Source organism: Onychomys torridus, chromosome 1 (genome assembly GCF_903995425.1).
Source record: "Onychomys torridus chromosome 1, mOncTor1.1, whole genome shotgun sequence".
NCBI classification, from domain to species: Eukaryota; Metazoa; Chordata; class Mammalia; order Rodentia; family Cricetidae; genus Onychomys; species Onychomys torridus.
The window spans coordinates 121,431,489-121,451,205 of record NC_050443.1 but is presented as its reverse complement, the minus strand read 5'-3'; the positions used below and the strand labels follow the sequence as shown (position 1 = coordinate 121,451,205).

At 51.3% G+C, this 19,717-nt stretch overlaps 1 protein-coding gene and 1 pseudogene across 1 annotated transcript; both read left to right on the top strand.

The window, feature by feature from the left end:
* Window positions 1–1,934: 1,934 nt before the first annotated feature.
* Window positions 1,935–6,425, top strand: Mrgpre (MAS related GPR family member E). Its single transcript, XM_036188548.1, has 2 exons — window positions 1,935–2,051; window positions 4,736–6,425. Exon 2 carries the CDS (start codon window positions 4,803–4,805, stop codon window positions 5,730–5,732), a length of 930 nt encoding a protein of 309 aa, XP_036044441.1. The 5' UTR covers window positions 1,935–2,051; window positions 4,736–4,802; the 3' UTR covers window positions 5,733–6,425.
* Window positions 6,426–14,027: 7,602 nt separating this feature from the next.
* LOC118577575 lies at window positions 14,028–19,009 on the top strand (annotated as a pseudogene).
* Window positions 19,010–19,717: the final 708 nt, after the last annotated feature.

Here is a 19,717-nt window from a genome sequence, read left to right as displayed (position 1 = left end):
TCAAAGCACTATTGAGTTTCTGGTTTTTATGATGGGGTAGCGATTCCAGCTGGTATTCTTCCTTTATAACTGGGAGTGGAAGCCACCACTGGTTCCAGGCCCTCAGAAGACGTCACCCCATGCTGTGGTCTTTGCAATACTCATGGCTGCCCTAGGGCACTCCCACACCTAGTGCCCATTGCATCATCCACCGCCCATCACAAGTACTCCTCTGATTAACCCTGAGGCCATACATACCCTCGGCTGCTAATGTTCCTCTTAACCACTGCCAACAACACTGCCAGACCCAGCCAAATGGCATGTTTGAAAGGGACTCCTGGAACAATTCCAACACAAGCAGAAACAGTCGGGAGGCAAGAGCTGCATGCCACTAAAGAACACAACCCTGGAGAAGGAGCCCTAAGAAGTAGGAACTGCAGGAAGTTACCGTGGGAGGCAGCAGCTGCTAGAACCTTCCACACATATACACCCAGGCCTGGGAACCCAAAGGAGGTGCCATTGCTAACATTTATTCAAAGCCTCCTCAGACTTTTGAGGAGGGCCAGCAGCCAGCTAGTGGCTGGTGTCTCTCAAGGAGTGGGTTTTTCAAGTTTTACAAAGACCACAAACTGAAATCAACTGCTACCACCAGGCTGGGAAAATTGGTGAGCAGTGTGGACTGTATCCAGAAGCAAAAGCAAGAGAGGGTCAAAATGTGAGGTGGGCTGGGATGGAGCTCAGGTGGCAGCGGATTAGCCTGGCATGACCAAAGCCCTGGTTCCACCCCCAGACCCACATAAGCGGGGTGTGATGGCATATACCTCTAACCTTGGTTTGTAATTTCAGCACTTAGGAGATGGAGTCACAAGGACCAGAGATTCCAGGTCTGAGACTTCGAAACAAGCAAAAGATCACTGAGTAGGACCTGCCCTGGACCTCTCTAGCACCCCCTGCTGGCATGGCCTCCCAGCGACTGTCCAGCAAAGCCAGAGGGCAGCTGGCAGAGATGTGGTAAAACATCCCAGCACCAGACAAGCAGGTGGGAATGGAGCCTGGAGACATCCCGACAGGTGGTGCCCTTGGGACTCAGACTCCAGCAGTCATCAGACACCATGATTTCCTAAATGTGTCTGTCACCCTGTGGTCATGAAGGGTGATGCTAAGGCTTCAGGTGTGCAGGCCAGGTTTCTGAAGGGACACTGTCACAGACAGAAACTTGGTCCAGCTTGGCTCCATGAAGGATAGGGCCACAGGTGCCAATGCCACAGGAACTGTTTACACTTGGTGAATTTGGGGTTCCTCTTGAGCCTCTCCCCCGTAAGTCCAAGGCTTTCCCCCAATACTAAGGTGGGGAAGAGAGTCGCTCAGAGGTCCTGGAACTAAAACATGCACTTGCCCTTCTGCATTGAACACCAGCTGTATCCGTGACCTGTGGTTTTAAGATAATCAAGAACCCTGAATTAGTAAGGTCCCGCCCTTATGAGGCTGTCTCTGGTTTCCTCTCTGCTGGAGACTGTACACTACTAGCTCAACACCTCTGCCTCTGCCACAACCTGGGCTCCCACAGCCCTGATGCCTGGAGTTGCCAGGGCTAGTAGCCTCCATGCTCTGTTTGCTAGAGACAGTTTATTAGACCTTGCCTGACACATGGCAGCCCCTCTGAGTCATCAGTAGGGGAGAAGTGGTCTCTAAAAGACCCCTGGGTGTCTGAGTCTAGACTGGAGAGCCTGTGAGGTCATTGCTGGGCATATTGATGCTCAGCAGGCTTCCCTGAGCTATCCCGATTTCCTCGTGAGTGCCAAGCTTGCCAGGAAGGCGGCAGGGAGGCTTTCTCTTGCTGTCTCTACCTGGGCAATAACTGAGTCCAGCTTAGGAACAAGGTCCCCAGAGAGGCTCTTTCCTGACTGGCCCTATCCCCTCCATTACCATGTGACACTGAAGAGCCAGCCGGCTGACGCTAAGTCTGAGCGCCAGTCTGCCTGCAGCTTGGTAGCTCCTGCAGCCGCTAGAGGCTTGGTCTGGTCACGACAGTTCCCTCCAAGGCCCGGGGTGGAGCAGGGAGAACCAGAACGGTGAGCAGCCAGGGGACACTGGTCAAGGAGGAGCTCTGGGGCAGTCCAGTAGCCCGGTGTCTTCTGGGCGGTGGGGGGCGGCGGCTGGGAGGGTGGGGGAGGGGCGGCTACATGAGGCTGGCTGGCCTGTCCTCCATCCTCGGACTTGGGCTGGGCCATCTGTCTTGCAAGGCAGCCCTGGGCCACTCCAGAAGGGCAGCACTTCCCCAACCTGTGGTGAGGCTCCTGTCCCATCAGGTCCCTCGTGTGTGCTATTGTGTCCCTTGAGGGAGACGAAGATGGGTCTTACTCCATGGAGAGTACAGGAGATTTAGGGGACAGTCACGTGGGTACTGTTCCTCAATCCTGACTTCCCCAGCAAGAGCAGAGCCAGGGCAGGGAGTGCCCGATGCCAAGCTATAGAAGGCAGAGCCACGCCTATGTCCTATCCCAGCCTTCTGTGTTTCCAGGGGAACCTCCCCATTTCTCCTCCATTGTCCTCCCTCCCTCTCCATCTCCTTTCCACCTAGAGCATGCAATCTAGTTCTTCCTGCTACCCAACCCTGAGGCCCGCAGATGACCCCACACAAAGCCCCCACACAGAGTTCTAGTGGGGGAGGGGCACTGGCCAGCTGGCTAAGCCTTGCCCTGTCTGTCGCCCCGAAATCATTTCTGTTGTTATCACTCTCCTGGTGTGATAGCTTTCATTCTCAGTTTACCTCTCCCCCCCTCCCCTCCCCTCCCCACCACCTCACTTACCGTGTGCTCTCTCCTCTTCCCTCCTTTCCAGGCTTTCCCTGGGGTCTGTAGGGCTGTGTCCTCCCTAGCCCCTGTCTGTAGCTGGTGCTGAGGCCCTTGGTACAGACAGGCCCCTTCAGGCCCAGAAGTAAGTGAGGAAGGCAGCCCAGAAAAGGAGAGGAGGGGGTTTGCGAAGCCATGTGTGAGAAGCTCAAGGCTGAAGAAGACCACCCACTCCTTCAAAGCCAGAGCCTCCCTGGGGTCCTGGGGGCTCCCTCAGTGCATGTCTATGTAGAACTAAGTAGTTGAGAGGGGTCTTGTGTCAGGGATCTCACCTCTGAATGTTTCCCCTTGACCATGGCAACCTGTCCAGGCTTCCTAGGTGTGGCAATACTAGTTCACCCCATCAGTAAGAGCAGGGATGCCCAGGGTCTTGCACAGTGTTTTCCTTGTGGAGTGTGGGCTCAGGGGCCACCCAGCTGGTTGCCATGGGATGATAGTACTTCAGAGAACCCAGCTTCACCATCTAGACTCTACCCACCCCACAGGATCCCCCCATATTCCTTTCCTATTGCTCCTCAGGCACCCCAATGTCTTGGGAACTAAGGTGGAACACATAGCCAGAAATGGAGATGTAAATCTCCACCCAGGGTTGACACCCCCTCCCCAAAGGAGAGTAGAGGGCCAGCCACACCAAGGCAGGAAGAAGACTCCAGGCAGTCTCTGGGGAGAGGCAAGGCCCTGCCCTAGCTCTCCAAAGCAAAGGAAGATAGTGATGGGACAGAGGACCACAAGTAAAGGGATGGGACTGAGGGCCACAGGTAGAGGGATGGGACAGAGGGCCACAGGTAGAGGGATGGGACAGAGGGCCACAGGTAGAGGGATGGGACAGAGGGCCACAGGTAGAGGGATGGGACAGAAGACCACAGGTAGAGGGATGGGACAGAGGACCACAGGTAGAGGGATGGGACAGAGGACCACAGGTAGAGGGATGGGACAGAGGGCCACAGGTAGAGGGATGGGACAGAGGGCCACAGGTAGAGGGATGGGACAGAGGACCACAGGTAGAGGGATGGGACAGAGGACCACAGGTAGAGGGATGGGACAGAGGACCACAGGTAGAGGGATGGGACAGAGGGCTACAGGTAGAGGGATGGGACAGAGGGCCACAGGTAGAGGGATGGGACAGGAAACTGCAGTGATAGGAACCATGCTGATAGGATGTGGAGGGTTGCTGAGGTCTGGAATTTAGTTGCCTCCGTGTCACAGCCCCAGCTATGTTGGGTCAGGGTTGTGCTGCCTCTCCAGCCCCGCCCTCTGGCATTCAGTGAGCCAGTCTCAGAGGAAGGCAGGTAAGGACCCTGCCTAGCATCACCTTCAAACAGGGAAGGAGAGGGATGAGTGAGTGGCATGTGAAAAGGAGGGTCCTCCCTAGTCCCTAAAGGGCTGGGTTACTGTCACAGGCTGTGGGCACATGGCTAAGCAGAGAGGGACAGTTGCTGGGTCTTCTTTGCCTACAAGGTATGGATGGCAGCTAGAGGGTCCAGAGCCTTTTGGCGACACACCCTCACAGAATGCTCCAGAAAGGTCTAGAAGACTTGAGAGCTTTTTATGCTAATGACAAACACAAGGGGGCCTCCAGGTCCCCTTCTCTCTGTACAAAGGGAGCCATCAGGTCTGGGCCTCTCTTCCTCTCCCTGTGTTCCAGACCATCCAGCCTCTCCAAGGGAAGTACAGAGCGAGCAGTATTAGGCTTCTGGGATGAGGCTCTTTGAAAGACTGACAGAAACATTCTCACCTCGTGCTTCAGACAGAGAGGGAGAGTTAGGTCCCGTGATGAGATGGAAATGGAAGGTGGGCACCTCCCCCAATGGCAGTCACCATTTCTGTCACCTACTGCTACCCGAGTCCTCCGGAGTGGGCAGGGGCAGGCTCAGGCCCCTGAGCTGGTGTCGTTATGGTTGCAGGGGTGTCCGGAGAGAGAAAACCAAGGCAGACTTCTGCAGCTTCTGCTGCCTTCACCTTCAGCCCACAATGTCACTGAGAGTGTACCCGCAGTCTCCCAGAACCCAGGAAGACATGGCATTCAACCTGACCATCCTGTCCCTCACCGAGCTCCTAAGCCTGGGTGGGCTGCTGGGCAATGGGGTGGCCCTCTGGCTGCTCAACCAGAACGTCTACCGGAACCCCTTCTCCATCTATCTCTTGGATGTGGCCTGTGCTGACCTCATCTTCCTTTGCTGCCACATGGTAGCCATCATCCCTGAGCTGCTGCCGGACCAGCTGAGCTTCCCAGGCTTCGTACATATCAGCCTGGTCATGCTGCGATTCTTCTGCTACATTGTGGGGCTGAGCCTCCTGGCGGCCATCAGCACGGAGCAGTGCCTGGCCTCTCTCTTCCCCGCCTGGTACCTGTGCCGCCGCCCACGGTACCTGACCACCTGTGTGTGCGCGCTCATCTGGGTGCTCTGCCTGCTGTTGGACTTGCTGCTGAGCGGGGCCTGCACCCAGTTCTTTGGATCACCCAGCTACCACCTGTGTGGGGTGCTGTGGCTGGTGGCAGCAGTTCTCCTAGCTGCCTTGTGTTGCGCCATGTGTGTGACCAGCCTACTCCTGTTGCTGCGGGTGGAGCGTGGTCCAGAGAGGCACCAGCCCCGGGGCTTCCCCACCCTGGTCTTGCTGGCCATCCTCCTTTTCCTCTTCTGTGGGCTGCCCTTTGGCATTTTCTGGCTATCCAAGAACCTGTCCTGGCACACACCCCTCTACTTCTACCACTTCAGCTTTTTCATGGCCAGCGTGCACAGTGCGGCCAAGCCCGCTATCTACTTTTTCTTGGGCAGCACACCTGGCCAGAGGCTGCAGGAACCCCTCCGGCTGGTGCTCCAGCGGGCGCTTGGGGATGAGGCAGAGCTGGGAGCTGGGAGGGAGGCCTCCCAAGGGGGACTTGTGGACATGACTGTCTAAAGCCCAGTGGGTCACAACTGTAGCTCCAGCCCATGGGGGGCCAGGGGAACTGCCTGATATAGCTAAGAGCCAGGATCAGAGCTCTATCAGTAAGACCCTGGAGGAACATCTTTGCTGATGACCCAGTCGTGTGTCCCCTGGGAGGATGCTGGGAAGGGGCAAACAGAGTGATGTTTCTGCAGAGGGTCTAGGATTGTGCCTATTAGGCAAGGGCTCCAGAACCACTCATGACAGCTGTTTCTACAGCTACCCTTCCCCAACAGCTACAGCAAGGAGAGGGGGCAGGCAACTGTCCCCCACTATCAGCATCCTCCTAGCTATAGAGTGAGGTGATTTTCTCTGTGTTCCACACTCCCCCCTTTAGTGTGGAATAAACGACACTGAAATCGGACACTGGGTTAGGTATGGGAGAATAAGTGACTTGGGAGTCCTCAGTGGCTGCACTATAGCAGAAGGTGCCCTCTGACCCCATAACACAGCCAGAGAGCAAAGCCTGCCTGGCTTCTGTCAGGGACCAAGAGCAGAGCTGGCACAGTTGCCTGGCAGGCTATGGCAGGGGGGTTGTAAACCAAGTCCTGCCTGAGCTACATCTGTAACTCTAGTGTCAGGGTATCTGTCTCCCTCTCTTGGCTTTTGCAGTCAAAGCATGCATGTGGTACACACCACACACACACACACACACACACACACACACACACACACACACACACACAGGAATGCATATAATAAATACAGAGTTCAAGGTCACCTTAAGCTATAGGGGACCCATCGCAGAAAACAAAGCAGAGGGAGGTGTGTAGAAGAGAGAGCACTGGATGTTGCAAACCTCACCCAACACCTGCGTCTCAATCTCCGCATGCGCAGCAAGGCCTCTCTCAGCTCCGCCCATACCCAAAGCACCTCTGCCTAGCAGGATGGAGCCCAGAGCTTCAGCATCCACACAGCTCCTGCCTCCCCCTCTGTCCTGGACAGGATCTATCTAGCAGGGTTCCTCTGAAGAAGTCATCTGGCTGCACCCCATAGCAGATGGCTGAGCTCCTGCCTGGAGCCCACCTATCCAGGCACAGGTGGTTGAGAACCAGGGCTTGCCACCACCCGTGTGTCACTGCACTAATTCTACCCTTACATTTCTACTCCCTCATGGAATACAGTCAGTTGACCTACACATACACAGTGGAGTTGTGTCCAGCAAGTCCCAAAGGGCTTTATTTTATCATCAGCACTCCAGGTCCACACCCAAGATGTGCTGGCCTTCTTTGAGATCTATGTGGGTGTAATTCTGATTTGGATCAGGCCTACAGATTGAGGGATATTTGGTCTCTGTCATGATTAAACTTCTACCTGAGTCTGGACAAGGACAGCAGATCCCTGCCTAGCATCCTGGAATTGACAACTCTCCCACCCCACCCCACTCAGTTTGCATTGGGATGCATCCTGTGGCAGGATGCCTCAACTTCCGATTCTCTGGCAAGTCTAGGAGCTTGGGGGTTGGGGAAAGCTGGTCCTCCTCTTCCAGGGGAGTCCCTTCCATCCTCCATGAGGGCCTTCCCTCCTCCACACTGGTGCTTAGGAGCTAGTGTGGCTGTCTGTCCGCCTCCAGGACAGGATGCTCAACTTCCTGCTGAGGAATCGAGAGCATGAAGGGAAGTAGCCTGTCCACAAGTCCAACTTTCGGACTCTGGACACCCACTTCTCCCCAGGGGGATGTCCAAGCCAGCCTTGCAGGTGTCCGTCCAACTGTGTATTAGCTCAGAGCCCTGTCAGTGATGCTGGAAGGCCCTTCCACAGTACAGTAAGACCCTGAGGCTCACAGTGGTCTGTGTCTGCTTGAGACAACCCTGAACATGGGCCAGACCCTCCACTACTCTCTAAGCTAGCTTCAGCTTTCAGCTTGATGCAGTCCAGAGTTATCTGAGGGAGTCTCAGGGAAATGTTTTGATCAGGTTGGCCTGTGGGCATTTTCTTGATTGCTAGTAGATGTGGGAGGGCTCAGCCCACTGTGAGCAGTACCACCCGTAGACAAGTGGGCCTGGGCTAAATAAAAAGCTAGCTAAGCATGAGGCTAGGGGCAAGTCAGTTCATTAAGCTCCATGATTCCTGCCTCTGCTCCTGCTTGAGTTCCTGCTCTGACTGTCCTCACCGATGGACTGTGACCTGGATGTATAAGCTGAATAAACCCTTTCCTCCCCAAATGGTTTTTGGTCATGGTATTTATCACAGCAATAGAAAGCCGACTAATGCATACATCTTCTGCCTTGCTGGGCCAGGGCTGGCTGAAGTGTCATAGCCCACCCTAGTGCCCACACCTCTTATTCAGACCCCTCAGCCACCATGGGGTACAGACGGATCAGGAGCCCTCAGCATATACTCTTCCTCCCAGATGAGTTTGGGACTCCTCAAAATTCTTCTCCACTAGACTTCATGAGTAAAAAACTCTCTTCCCAAAGATCCCCAAATATATATGCATCCTCTCTGAGGTCACCATGGAAATAGTCCACTCTACCACCCCTATGGGGTGTGTGTGTGTGTGTGTGTGTGTGTGTGTGTGTGTGTGTGTGTGTGTGTGTGTGTATGCCCCAAAGGCCTGGACTGATTGGTTGTTCCCTGGGTTCAGGTCTGCCTGTTCCTTCTTCTTCCAAAAGACCATCCTATCTTTGCAGCCAGCCCTCATCCTGACCAAATCTCTCCTTTTGCCCTCAGAGCAACAAAGGCCTCACAAAGGACCTCTGGCCATCTTTAATACTGCCCCCACCTAGTTTGATCCTGAAGCTGGGTTCTCCAAGTTCCCTTTCCCTGGGTCTCTAGGCAAAGTCAGACCTTGAGAGGCCCAGGTTCTAGGAACACTAGCCAGAGGGCCAAGCTAGCATTCACCGTGGCCTATGCATCTCAGGATCTGGGAACACAGGAGCTTCTTGGAAATGCAGATTTCTCAGGAACAGGACGTCACCATCACGTCAGCCAGACATTCTTGGGAGTCATTGTAAGCCTGGGCCCTCCCATGGCCCCCAGGGAGCATCCAGCCTATGTTAACAAGAACATAGATTAAGCAGGGACAGCGGCCTAGCAGTCCTATCTGAATCAATGGCCTCAGATAACACCCTATTTCCACTCCACCCTGCTGCATGATGATAAAAAACGGTGTTTCTCCCAAGACCTGTGAGGACCTTGCTAGCCCATGCCTCACTTATCTCTTCATCTCAGAGGTCAGAAAGTGCCTTCAAACCCCAGGCTTCCCCTGGCCTCTGTCTCCTGTTGTTTCCAGGGTTGTGTATTTCACAGCTCCTTACTGCTTTGATCCTGAGTGTCCAGCTCCTCTGGTGCCTGTAGGGCCAGCTTTAGAGAGGCCACGTGAGCACCTGAGGTGGTGGGGTCCCATTTGCCTTCATGCTTCCATATCACTTAAGGCGTGGTTGCTAAGACACATCAGGCCTGGCTCTATTAATGAGTTAGTGTTAACATTTGGGGTCCATTAGTGACATCCTCAGGTGTGGAGTCTACGTGTGACTAGGGATCACATGGGGACAGGTGTGATGTCACATGACCTTCCTGGGGTTCCAGAGGTGGAGAGGACCAAATAGGAGCCACAGGGGACTGTGCACCTGGTGGCATGAAGAAGCGGGCCCCTCTCAGCATGCCATGCAGGGCCCCAGCCCAGGGAAAGAAGGACAGGGAGACCTCTGCCCCAGCCACCTCGTCACCTTAAGCAACGCAGCAATCCCCGTGTCCCTCCCTGGTCCTGCTCGGTTTCATGCTGCCCTGGTATCTGGGGCTTCTCTGATGCTGAAAGGCACTCCTCCCAGAGCAAGCTAACTTCTAGAGACTATCACGTACTGGTTCATGGTCCCAAGTGCAGGCCTGGATGCAGAGCCCACACCCTTCCTTCTTTATAGGGTTCATATTCTCCTGTGACCACCTCTTCCCTCAGCGCCCAGGGCAGGAGCCAACCAATCAGGGACAGCCCTTGCATCCAGGGCCCTGACATTGCTCTGCTAGGCCCATTCTTTCCCAGGAAGATCAAAGTTCATCTCTCACCCGCACTTTCCACTTTACACCTTCTGCTCCCTGACTCGCTCTGGAGTGCTAAGGTTAGAGCTGAAGCTGCAGTTTCTAAGGTCCCAAGATAGCCTGGAGGCATCAGACCCCCCACTGGCTAGAGACAGGATAAGTGGCCCGGAGAGGCATCACACACAAGCTGAAGGGATAAAGTCTAGAGGCTCGCACTAGGTATGGCCACCAGGACAATGGTAGGCCACTGGGGTGGACTAGGGTGTCACAGGGCTGCCTGAGATCCAGGCCACACACACTTTGCATCTGAAAGTCAAGTACAAGTCTCAGTGGCAAAAGACCGCTGGCTGCTCTTCTAGACATCCACATGATAGCTCACAACCATCTATAACTCCAGTCCCAGGGGATCTACTTTCTTCTGGGCTATGAGGGAACACGTGTGGTACACAGACACACATGCAAGCAAAACATACATACAATGAAATTTTTTTTGTTTTGTTTTGTTTTTTTCGGTTTTTTTGAGACAGGGTTTCTCTATGTAGTTTTGGTGCCTGTTCTCGATCTTGCTCTGTAGCAAGATCACAGAGATCCACCTGGCTCTGCCTCCCAAGTGCTGGGATTAAAGGCGTGCACCACCGTGGCCCAGCGAAATAATTTTATATATATATTGAGCTGAGGATCGAACCCAGGGCCTTACACTTGCTAGGCAAGCTCTCTACCACTGAGCTAAATCCCCAACCCTTTATTTATATTTTATTCTCTCAAGGTCACACAGCCAGGAAGTGCTCGACCAGCAGCCACTTCCTGGCTTGTGCAGGGAACTTCCAGACTCAGGTGTATCTCTCTAGCACTCCCAAGGACACCAGGAGCCTCCCACACCCATGTAGCAGCTGGGAGGTATGGTCCAGCCCTTGTGCGCTGGATACAGAGCACCTCCAGGCTTGCCCTAAGCATAGGGATCCAACTGGTCTGGCTATAGCGCTTGCAGGCCCTCACTCTCAACAACTCTCCCAAGAAACTGTGTGCAGCATGGTCCACCTGCCTCTCTTTCTGGTGTCTCACAGCATCTCAGGCAGGTTCTCAGACACTAGGATTGGGCTGGTCCACAAAAGAGAACCAGCAAGGAGACTGAGGAAGTAGCCAGGGGATGGAAACAGAGTGGGCAAAGCCCCCAGCAGGCCATCTAACACCAATCGGGGAGAGCTGGGCTCCATGCTAAATGCTTCCAGCCTGCTGTGTGCATGCCCTGAAATTACCAGGTGTGGGCAGCGATTTGAATGCCACTCAGAAGTGGGGTAGCCATTGCTGTCAGCAGCTCAGTTGGCCATTGATGCCCAGCTGTCTAAGGACGAGGCTGAAGAGCTAAAGGAGGTATAGCAGCTTGAAACAGACAAGCATCTTCATGTCCCTCTAAGCCTTGGAGCTGCCTGAGAGAGAACCATAGCTCCAAGATAAGAAGCAAGCTTGCAGCTTTAGAGGCCGAGGATGGGAAGGTAAGACAGGTGCCAGCCACTAGCTTGCAGGGTGGGATACAGTGATCTGGAAACCTGGGAAGAGGGTAGAAAGGCAACCTGGAAACTGAAGGCAGAGTGGAAGGACAGCAGCCTGTGAGCCACACTCCTCCCTTACACCGTGGAAAGCAGACTCCAGGGTGGGCGTGGGGGACACTCCACAAAGAAGGCTGCTCAAGCCTACAGTGCTGTCAAGTGGTTCAAGACAATAACCAAGGGGCGAGCCCTGTGAATGTGAGGTCCAGGGAGTAAAGTGGGTGGCATCTCTCTAGCGGGGAAACACAGCACCAGGGAATGCATAAAGTCATTGCTCACTGCTAGCCCTTAATGATTTATGCACTGTTTGTTTGTTTGTATTTATTTGTTGGCATTCTTTAGTACCTCAGGTGAAGGATTCATGAACTTTGTAGGTGGCAGCCTCATGTTGCAGTGTCAAAAGGCTGGACACATCTGATACATTCTACCCATCAGATCTGAAGAATTCGGGCCCCTATAGACTGGATCATCACGGCCTTGAGCGTGGCATCTGCCAGACCATCTAGCCAAGCAGTGAACTCCAAGTTCAGTCAGTGATCTGTCTCAAAAGAATTAGGTGGAGTGATTGAGGAAGACACCCAACATCGCCCTCTGGCTTTCCTATGAATGTGTACGCACACACGCATAGGGCACACACGCACAGGGCACACACGCACAGGGCGCATACATAACACAACAATGACAGGATTCGGCAGCAGCCTGCTGGCCTGGCATGCCACTTCATCCCTGATCATAGGACTCATTCACAGACATGTTCCTCTGGCTAGCACATGCAGCATGCTCCATCGTGCCGGCCTAGCTGCAGTCACTCTACTGTCCAGCAGGGACACTGTCACCAGTGCCATCTTCAGAGGGTGCTGATTTGCCCTGGCTAGTCCTAAATGTGTCTTAACACAGCCTGCAGTCTGGCACGCCTGTTGATCCCGCCATCTCCTTCACTGAAGGCTGTCTGTAGTGCGAACATTCCCTGCAGTGCGCACATCTCTGCACACTGAGTGTATGGATGGCTCCTTCTTTCCAGAAGTCTGAACCACCTCCCCTCTGAGGACAAGATTGGAAAATTTGAGATAAATAAATATGTGTCAGAAGCTCTGTAGAAACAAAACACTCCAAGCATTAAGACTGATGTCATCGTTGGAATAAACCTTGAACAAACTCTGCCAGACTCTGACCAAGGCTCTATGTTGAAACTCCAACTCCTCCCCTTTTATTGCCATTCCAAACTCAGTCGCTCACTATGACCCTCATCCTGATAGCCAGGACAAGGCAGTTTCTAAAGATAAAACAGCTTTGTCTGGACAAACAACTCCAGGAGGGGAAAACTGCAGGCTTGCACGTAGCCCCAGTCCTTGCATTCCCCAAACCTCCTATATAAACCCCAAGTACCCCCTCCCCCTTTATCAGACATCCCTTTCCCGTTGTGTCTCTCCCTTGATGTTTGAGATAAACACTCCTGTCTGCTGAGGTCAAACTGGTCTCTTTTCTCCCTTGTATATTTAACATTTGGGGCTGAAGCCCAGGAGAACACCTGGGGACCCCCAAGCCCTCTTTCTAGGACCTTTTGACTTTCTTACTGCCCTTGACTACTCCTGGGAACCTCTGGCCTTAGTGGCCTCTGCCTCCATGAGCAGTGTAAGTCCCATTGATGGACCTCTGGTTCTGGAGGTTCTATTGGTGTTCTATGTAAAGCCAGCTTGGGGCCTCAAGTCAAGCTGGCAGGACCACCCGCCTCTTCCAGGAAGTCATTCTGTCACCTAACCTTTCTCTCTCCTCCTACCTTTCTCCATCTTGTTGAGACCTTGGGCTCTTCCCAGTGACCCTGAGTTCCTGCAGGCCATTGACAGCTCTGGCTCTGGTGACCATGCTCATCTGGCTCCTTTGCTGAGTCTGTTCAAGCCCACCTGACAGGTAGACCTGCCTGTCCATCGCTCTCAAGAACTTCTCTCCTCCATCATCTCTCCTTTCCTCATAAAAATCAAACATTTCTCACCTCCCATGTTTCCCTGTTTCATTTTTACTTAGTCTGCCCTCCAGATAAGAGACAATTCTCCATTTGACCAGTCCACACATCCAACACAGCCAAAACATTGGGGCGAGGTAACTCACACAGCCTAACTCAGAGGCACCTAAGTAGGGTCTTGGGGGCTCATGGAAGCCTCTTTCTGTCTTGTCTTGAGACTCTCTTGGTTGAAAGTTCCAGGAGTTTTCTGAGGCCCCCATGAGCCTTGCTCAGTCAAGAGTCCTGGGACCTCTGCACAGGCCAGCAAGGCTCATCTCAGGGAGAAGTTCCAAGAGCTTTCCACTGGCCCTTGACTCCTGGAAGGTAACAAGCTTGGGGATGCCCCTCTTACCTTCCAGGCACATTTGGGCAATCCAGTACTTGAGGGGTGCTCCATGTGGCTGGAACTGGTTCCTATTTTTACCTTGTTTCCACATCCACTGTGAGTTCCAAATTGTCTTTGTCAAAGGACATAAAAGTTCCATTGGAAGATCTCAGACCAGCCACGCTTGTTCAGCAGCCCCTCTGTGGTGGTTTAAAAGAAAATGGCACTATTAGGAGGTGTGGCCTTGTTGGAGTAGGTGTGGCCTGTTGGAGGAAGTGCATCACTGTGGGGGTGGGCTTTGAGGTCTCTTACTCAAGCCCCGCTCAGTATGAGACACAGTTGCTTCTGCTGCCTGCCCGTCAAGATGTAAGAACTTGCTTCCCACAGGAGGCCTCCACAACACTGAGTGTGCTGCCACCATGTCTCTAGTGATCCCTGAGATGTTCCAGCACATTTTACGAGTACTCAACACCAATATTGATGGATGGCAGAAAATAGCCTTTGCCATCACTGCCATTAAGGGTGTGGGGCAGAGGTATGCTCATGTGGTGTTGAAGAAAGCAGACATTGACCTCACCAAAAGGGCTGGAGAACTCATGGAGGATGAAATGGAATGTGTGATCACCATCAAGCAGAATCCAATCATGTGGTGTTGAAGAAAGCAGACATTGACCTCACCAAAAGGGCTGGAGAACTCATGGAGGATGAAATGGAATGTGTGATCACCATCAAGCAGAATCCACAACAGTACAGGATAACAGACTGGTTCTTGAACAGACAGAAGGATGTGAAGGACAGAAAGTACAGTCAGGCTCTGGCCAACAGTCTAGACAACAGGCTACATGAGGACCTGGAGCGACTGAAGAAGATTAGAGCCCATAGGGGCCGCACCACCTTTGGGGCCTTCATGTCCAAGGTCAGCACACCAAGACCACTGGCTGCTTGGGCTGTACTATGATATTTTGTAAAAGTACATTTAAAAAGGATCAGGAAGCTGGGTGGCAGTGACACACGCCTTTGATTCCAGCACTCAGGGAGGCAGAGGCAGGCAGATCTCTGTGAGTTCGAGGCCAGCCTGGTCTACAGAGCGAGATCCAGGACAGGCACCAAAACAACACAGAGAAACCCTGTCTCAAAAAACAACAACAACAAAGATCAGAAGTTCCCAGTCTCCCTATGGACTGTATTTATAGTTTAATGTTTTGTTTTGAAATTTTCAACTCAATTTTTAAAAACCAGGATAAAGCTATAAAATCCTAATTTTATAAAACCAACTAACTTGTAGTTCATTCATTCAATGACAAGCTTTAGCCTCCTGTATGTGTTTTCAAGGTTAAGCCTAAGCTCAGGTATACTTAATAAATGCTGGTCTTCAAACTCTTCAGAGATCGGCTGAATATAACATTTAAGATGTTTAATGAAAAAGATTCCCATGATACACATGCCCCTTCCTAGTGGGAACCATATGGTCTCCAAATAAGATAGATGGGGCATGTTTTAGTTAGGGTTTCTATTGCTGTGATGAAACACCATGACCAAAAAGCAAGTTGGGGAGAAAGGGTTTATTTGGCTTACACTTCAGTATTGCTGTTCATTATTATCAAAGGAAGTAAGGACAGGAATTCAGACAGGACAGGATCCTAGAGGCAGGAGCTGATGCAGAGGCCATGGAGGGGAGCCGCTTACTGGCTTGCTTCCTCTAACTTGCTCAGCCTGCTTTCTTAAGGAACCCAAGACCACCAGCAGAGGGATGGCACCACCCACCATGGGCTCTCCCCCATTGATCACTAATTGAGACAATGCCTTACAGCTGGATCTTATGGAGGCATTTCCTCAGCTGAGGTTCCTTCTCTGATGAGTCTAGCTTGTATCAAGTTGACACACAAAACCAGCCAGCACAGGGCACAATGTTTCCACCTGCATTGTGGTAATACTAACCACTAAGCAAAATTTCCCTGTGCCTCTCTTGCCACCAGGGCTCTGCCCAAACAATGGACACTTTTGGGGCAATGGCCCTACTCTGCTTGATCAAAGTAGGTCAGTCCCCCAAGTTCCTTCTTTACAGGAAAATCTCTTAGACCTGGGTCTGTAAGACAAAGGCCAGTGCTGCTGTCTGACAGCTGAAGACTAAATGCTGTCCTATATGTATATGTCCCTATATGTCCTAGAGAACTATCGCTGCCCCCCTGAAGCCACTGAGACTGTGGCAGCCCAGGACTATTGCCTAGGTAAGTCTCTGTCATTTTCATTGATACATAGGCCATTTAGATTATACCTCCTGCTATAATTTATCCTTCTCCGATCTCTGATGATGTTGACTGACTAATAGTAGCTTTAATAGCAATAAGCTAACCAGCTCCTCCCCACAAGGCTGCAGCCACCTATTAGTTCACCTCATATGTAAAAATCAGTCTCAGGCCTACTCTGTTTCCAGCTAAGAAAGACAAAGAATTTACCTTGTTACCAGACTTTTTTTTTTTTAGCTGAGGATTGAACCCAGGGCCTTGCACTTGCTAGGCAAGCACTCTACCACTGAGCTAAATCCCCAACCCCCTGTTACCAGACTCTTAAAAAGAAATAAACTCACAAAACAGTTTTGTTTTGTTTTGTTTTTCCTTGAGACAGGCTTTCTCTGTGTAGCTCTGGCTGTTCTGGAACTCTCTCTGGAGACCAGGCTACCCTTGAGCTCAGAGATTCACCTGCCTCCTGGGTGCTGGGATTAAAGGTGTTTGCCACCACACCTGGCCGCAAAACAGGTTTTAATGTAACTTTTTACTATGGCTTTATTTAAAGGAACTTGCTTCACAATGACTGCTCTCAGAATCAACCACTTGTGTCTCATGGTAAATGGTTGGATGAAAAGAAAAAGTTTAAAGTTTATATAAATTCTGAGGGTCTAAGGAGGTGTTAAAATAGAAAATGTTTCAGATTTTTTCCCTCTCTATTATTGTTGTATTAAGACTTCAAAATTCAGAGTTTTAACATTGATCAATGAAGTTCTGATAAGCTATTAATCTAGCTCTGATAAGCACTAACTACTATTATCACAGTCACAAGCTCAAGGATTTAAATTTCCTTTGGTTGTTTTCTAAGAATAGGTTTAAAGTGCTTCTCATTTGTGCTAAAAACACCTCTGTCCAATCTGTATATCTCTAGAGTGTTATTGCTTATAACCCCAAGTCATTTTGGGGTTCCCAAGCTTTTACTATGATCAAAAGCATGAGTCTACTGCCTCTTCTACAATGTGGATTTCAGTACAGATTACAACAGTGGGAATTTAACATATCTGAAACTTTTGTCTCTTCTTATAAAGTTAAATCCATGTAAGGTGGCACATGCCTTTAATCCCAGCACTTGGGAGGCAGAGGCAGGCAGATATCTGTGAGTTCGAGGCCAGCCTGGTCTACAAAGTGAGATCCAGGGCAGGCACCAACAACACAGAGAAACCCTGTCTTGAAAAACCAAAAAAAGAAAAAAGAAATCCATGTAAGCTTCAGGGAGTCAACTTAGATCTACCTCTCACAGGTCAAATGGACTCCAAACAGTACTGCCCATCAACAGTCTGTTTCCCAACCTGTCTATTCCCAAGGGTGGGATTTTTCTCTCTTCCCTGATCTTAAGACTCCCCTTCCTCAGCTACTAGGACTGTGGGTCTGGAAGTTTAAAATGTATACCCTGGATAAAAAATTTCCCCTGAACTCCTTAACTTTACCTTCTGCCCCTAATATATGTCTGTTCCAGCAGATTTCCAATCAACTAAAGACTGTAAATTGTTCCAAACTCACCAGTCCTAGCTGCTTCTAAGGGAATGTCCTAGGAGACCGAGCCTCTGGATCCCAGACAGCTTCAAAACAGCTAGTCAGTCCCAGGTGGTCCAGCCTCACAAACTGCTCTGAAGCGGCCTGCACTTCCCTAGTCCCAGATGGTCCTGCAAAGCCTACTTTGCCCAGCCTTGGCCAACATTCCAGCTTTTTGGGGTCCCCCAACAATAATGCCCCAATGACAGCAGGAAGTAGTCATAGAAAAGACTGTGTCACCCCTCATTGTTTATTTTTTTATCAACAGAAAGGCTGGGATGTTAGGTCTCAAACCTGGGACAAACAGCTAACTGAAGGGTCTATTTGCCATATCAAAGTGGACGCTGGCCACCAGGTTCTCTAGGCATCCCTCAGTCTTTACCTGTTACAGGGCCCTCCTGGCTAGCATACCCGGCCCCCTACCCTAGACTTCTCCAGCCCAGAGTCTGGGCTACCCTTCCCTATATAATCTAGCCATTTTGGTTCCCTGGCCCTTTGGGTCTCCCTTTTACTCTCTTTGGCCCAGGCCACCCATCTTGGTTGATAGCTCCTCTCCAGTTCTCCCGCCTCCCCCTCCCCCTCTCCTCACATGGCCCAGCTCAGTCTGGCTGTGTTTACTCTGGACTCTCAGATGCCCCTGCCTCTGGCCATGCTCTCCCTTTTATCTACCATAAACCTCCTTCACCATACCTAGGAGCATTCATGTCCTTTTTTATTTCTTTTTTTCACTCAGTTACCACTGAACCATCTCAACACTCCCCCCTCCCCCCCAAAAAAACGTAATAGTATTAACAGTCTCACTTTTTTTGGGTTTTATTTTGTTTTATTTTTTGAGACAGAGTTTCTTTGTGTAGCCCTGACTGTCCTGGAACTCACCCTTGTAGACCTCAAACTCAGAGATCCGCCTGCCTCTGCCTCTCAAGTGCTGGGATTAAAGGCGTGTGTCACCACTACCTGGCCAGTCTCACTTTTTTTTTGTTTGTTTGTTTTGGTTTTTCAAGACAGGGTTTTTCCGTGTAGTTTTGATGCCTGTCCTGGATCTCGCTCTGTAGCCCAGGCTGGCCTCAAACTCACAGAGATCCACCTGCCTCTGCCTCCCCAGTGCTGGGACTAAAGGCGTGCACCACTGCCACCCGGCCAGTCTCACTTTTTATGTGTTTTAGGTACTATTCCCTCACAAAACATACTCCAGAATACACATTATCACCAAACGGCTGTCTCTTGTTCTGGATCTTAGCCATCTGCCAAGTTTTGTTGTGGCCTCTTGAACGGACCCTCCTCTGAGGCATTCTTAACTGCTGCCCCTGCTACATAGCCCATTTTGTAAGCTGGAAGCAATTACAGAGAGATCAGCACCCCTAACCCCCTGAAAGCAGTTCAGTGACCTCTGAAAGGGGACTAGTGGGCCATGGACCATCCAACCCATCCCTCTTACCGCTCTAGGGACTGTTTTCGGGACTCAGAACTAAAATAGCTGGACTGAAGCTTTTTCTACATCAGTTGCCCTCTCTGTCTCACCAGCTCTCAAAAACCGCAGAAAAATTTTAGAACGTCTTAACCTCCTTCAGGACCAACTCCAGTCTTCACCTACTGCCCTGCTCTGAGACTAGATTGGACCACTGCTGGGGATGGGGTCTGTGCCCTCCTCTATAAATGATGCTGCATCTGTTCCAACAAACCCTAGCTGGTTTGAGATGGGGCCCAAAGACACAGGGATTGTGGGGAAACTGAGGCAGAGAAGCACACAGACTCGATCTCAACAGACTAAGACTGCTTTATTGGAACAGCAAGGGGCCCCGACCTTCCTAACAATTGAAGGTTGAGTGCATTTAGGGGGGGCCAAGGGGACATGTATGTGCACATGCACACATATGTGAATAGCTACCAGGAAGTTACAGCTATTTTTCTGTGGTTTGCCTGGGAGCAGGGTGGCTTGTTTCTGACACCCGGCATATTATTTCTGCAGGTGGAGCAGAATGGTCAGACTAAAGGCTAAGCCATTATTTATGACTAGGGGCTATTGCCCAGTACCGCCTGACTCAATTCCTCATGACCCAAGGCTGTTGCTCAACAGGGACCAGACAAAAAAATTCAACCACAAGCCTCCAACTATGTATGGGCTTTGGGTTCCTCCCTCTCTGGCTCCTCCCTCGGTCACTTCTGTGCTCCTTACTACCCCCGTACTTACGGTTTCACCCTGTCTTTTAAAAGCTTACTTACTGAACATCACCCTCTACTCAAACAGAATGTCCCGTATAAGTCTCTTAATGGGCCTCTCCTACACCAGCTCCCTCTGATGCTGATACATCTGC

What these genes read in the sequence shown, in the direction of transcription:
- Mrgpre (XM_036188548.1), top strand. Translation starts at nt 4,803, where the DNA reads ATGTCACTGAGAGTGTACCCGCAGTCTCCCAGAACCCAGGAAGACATG.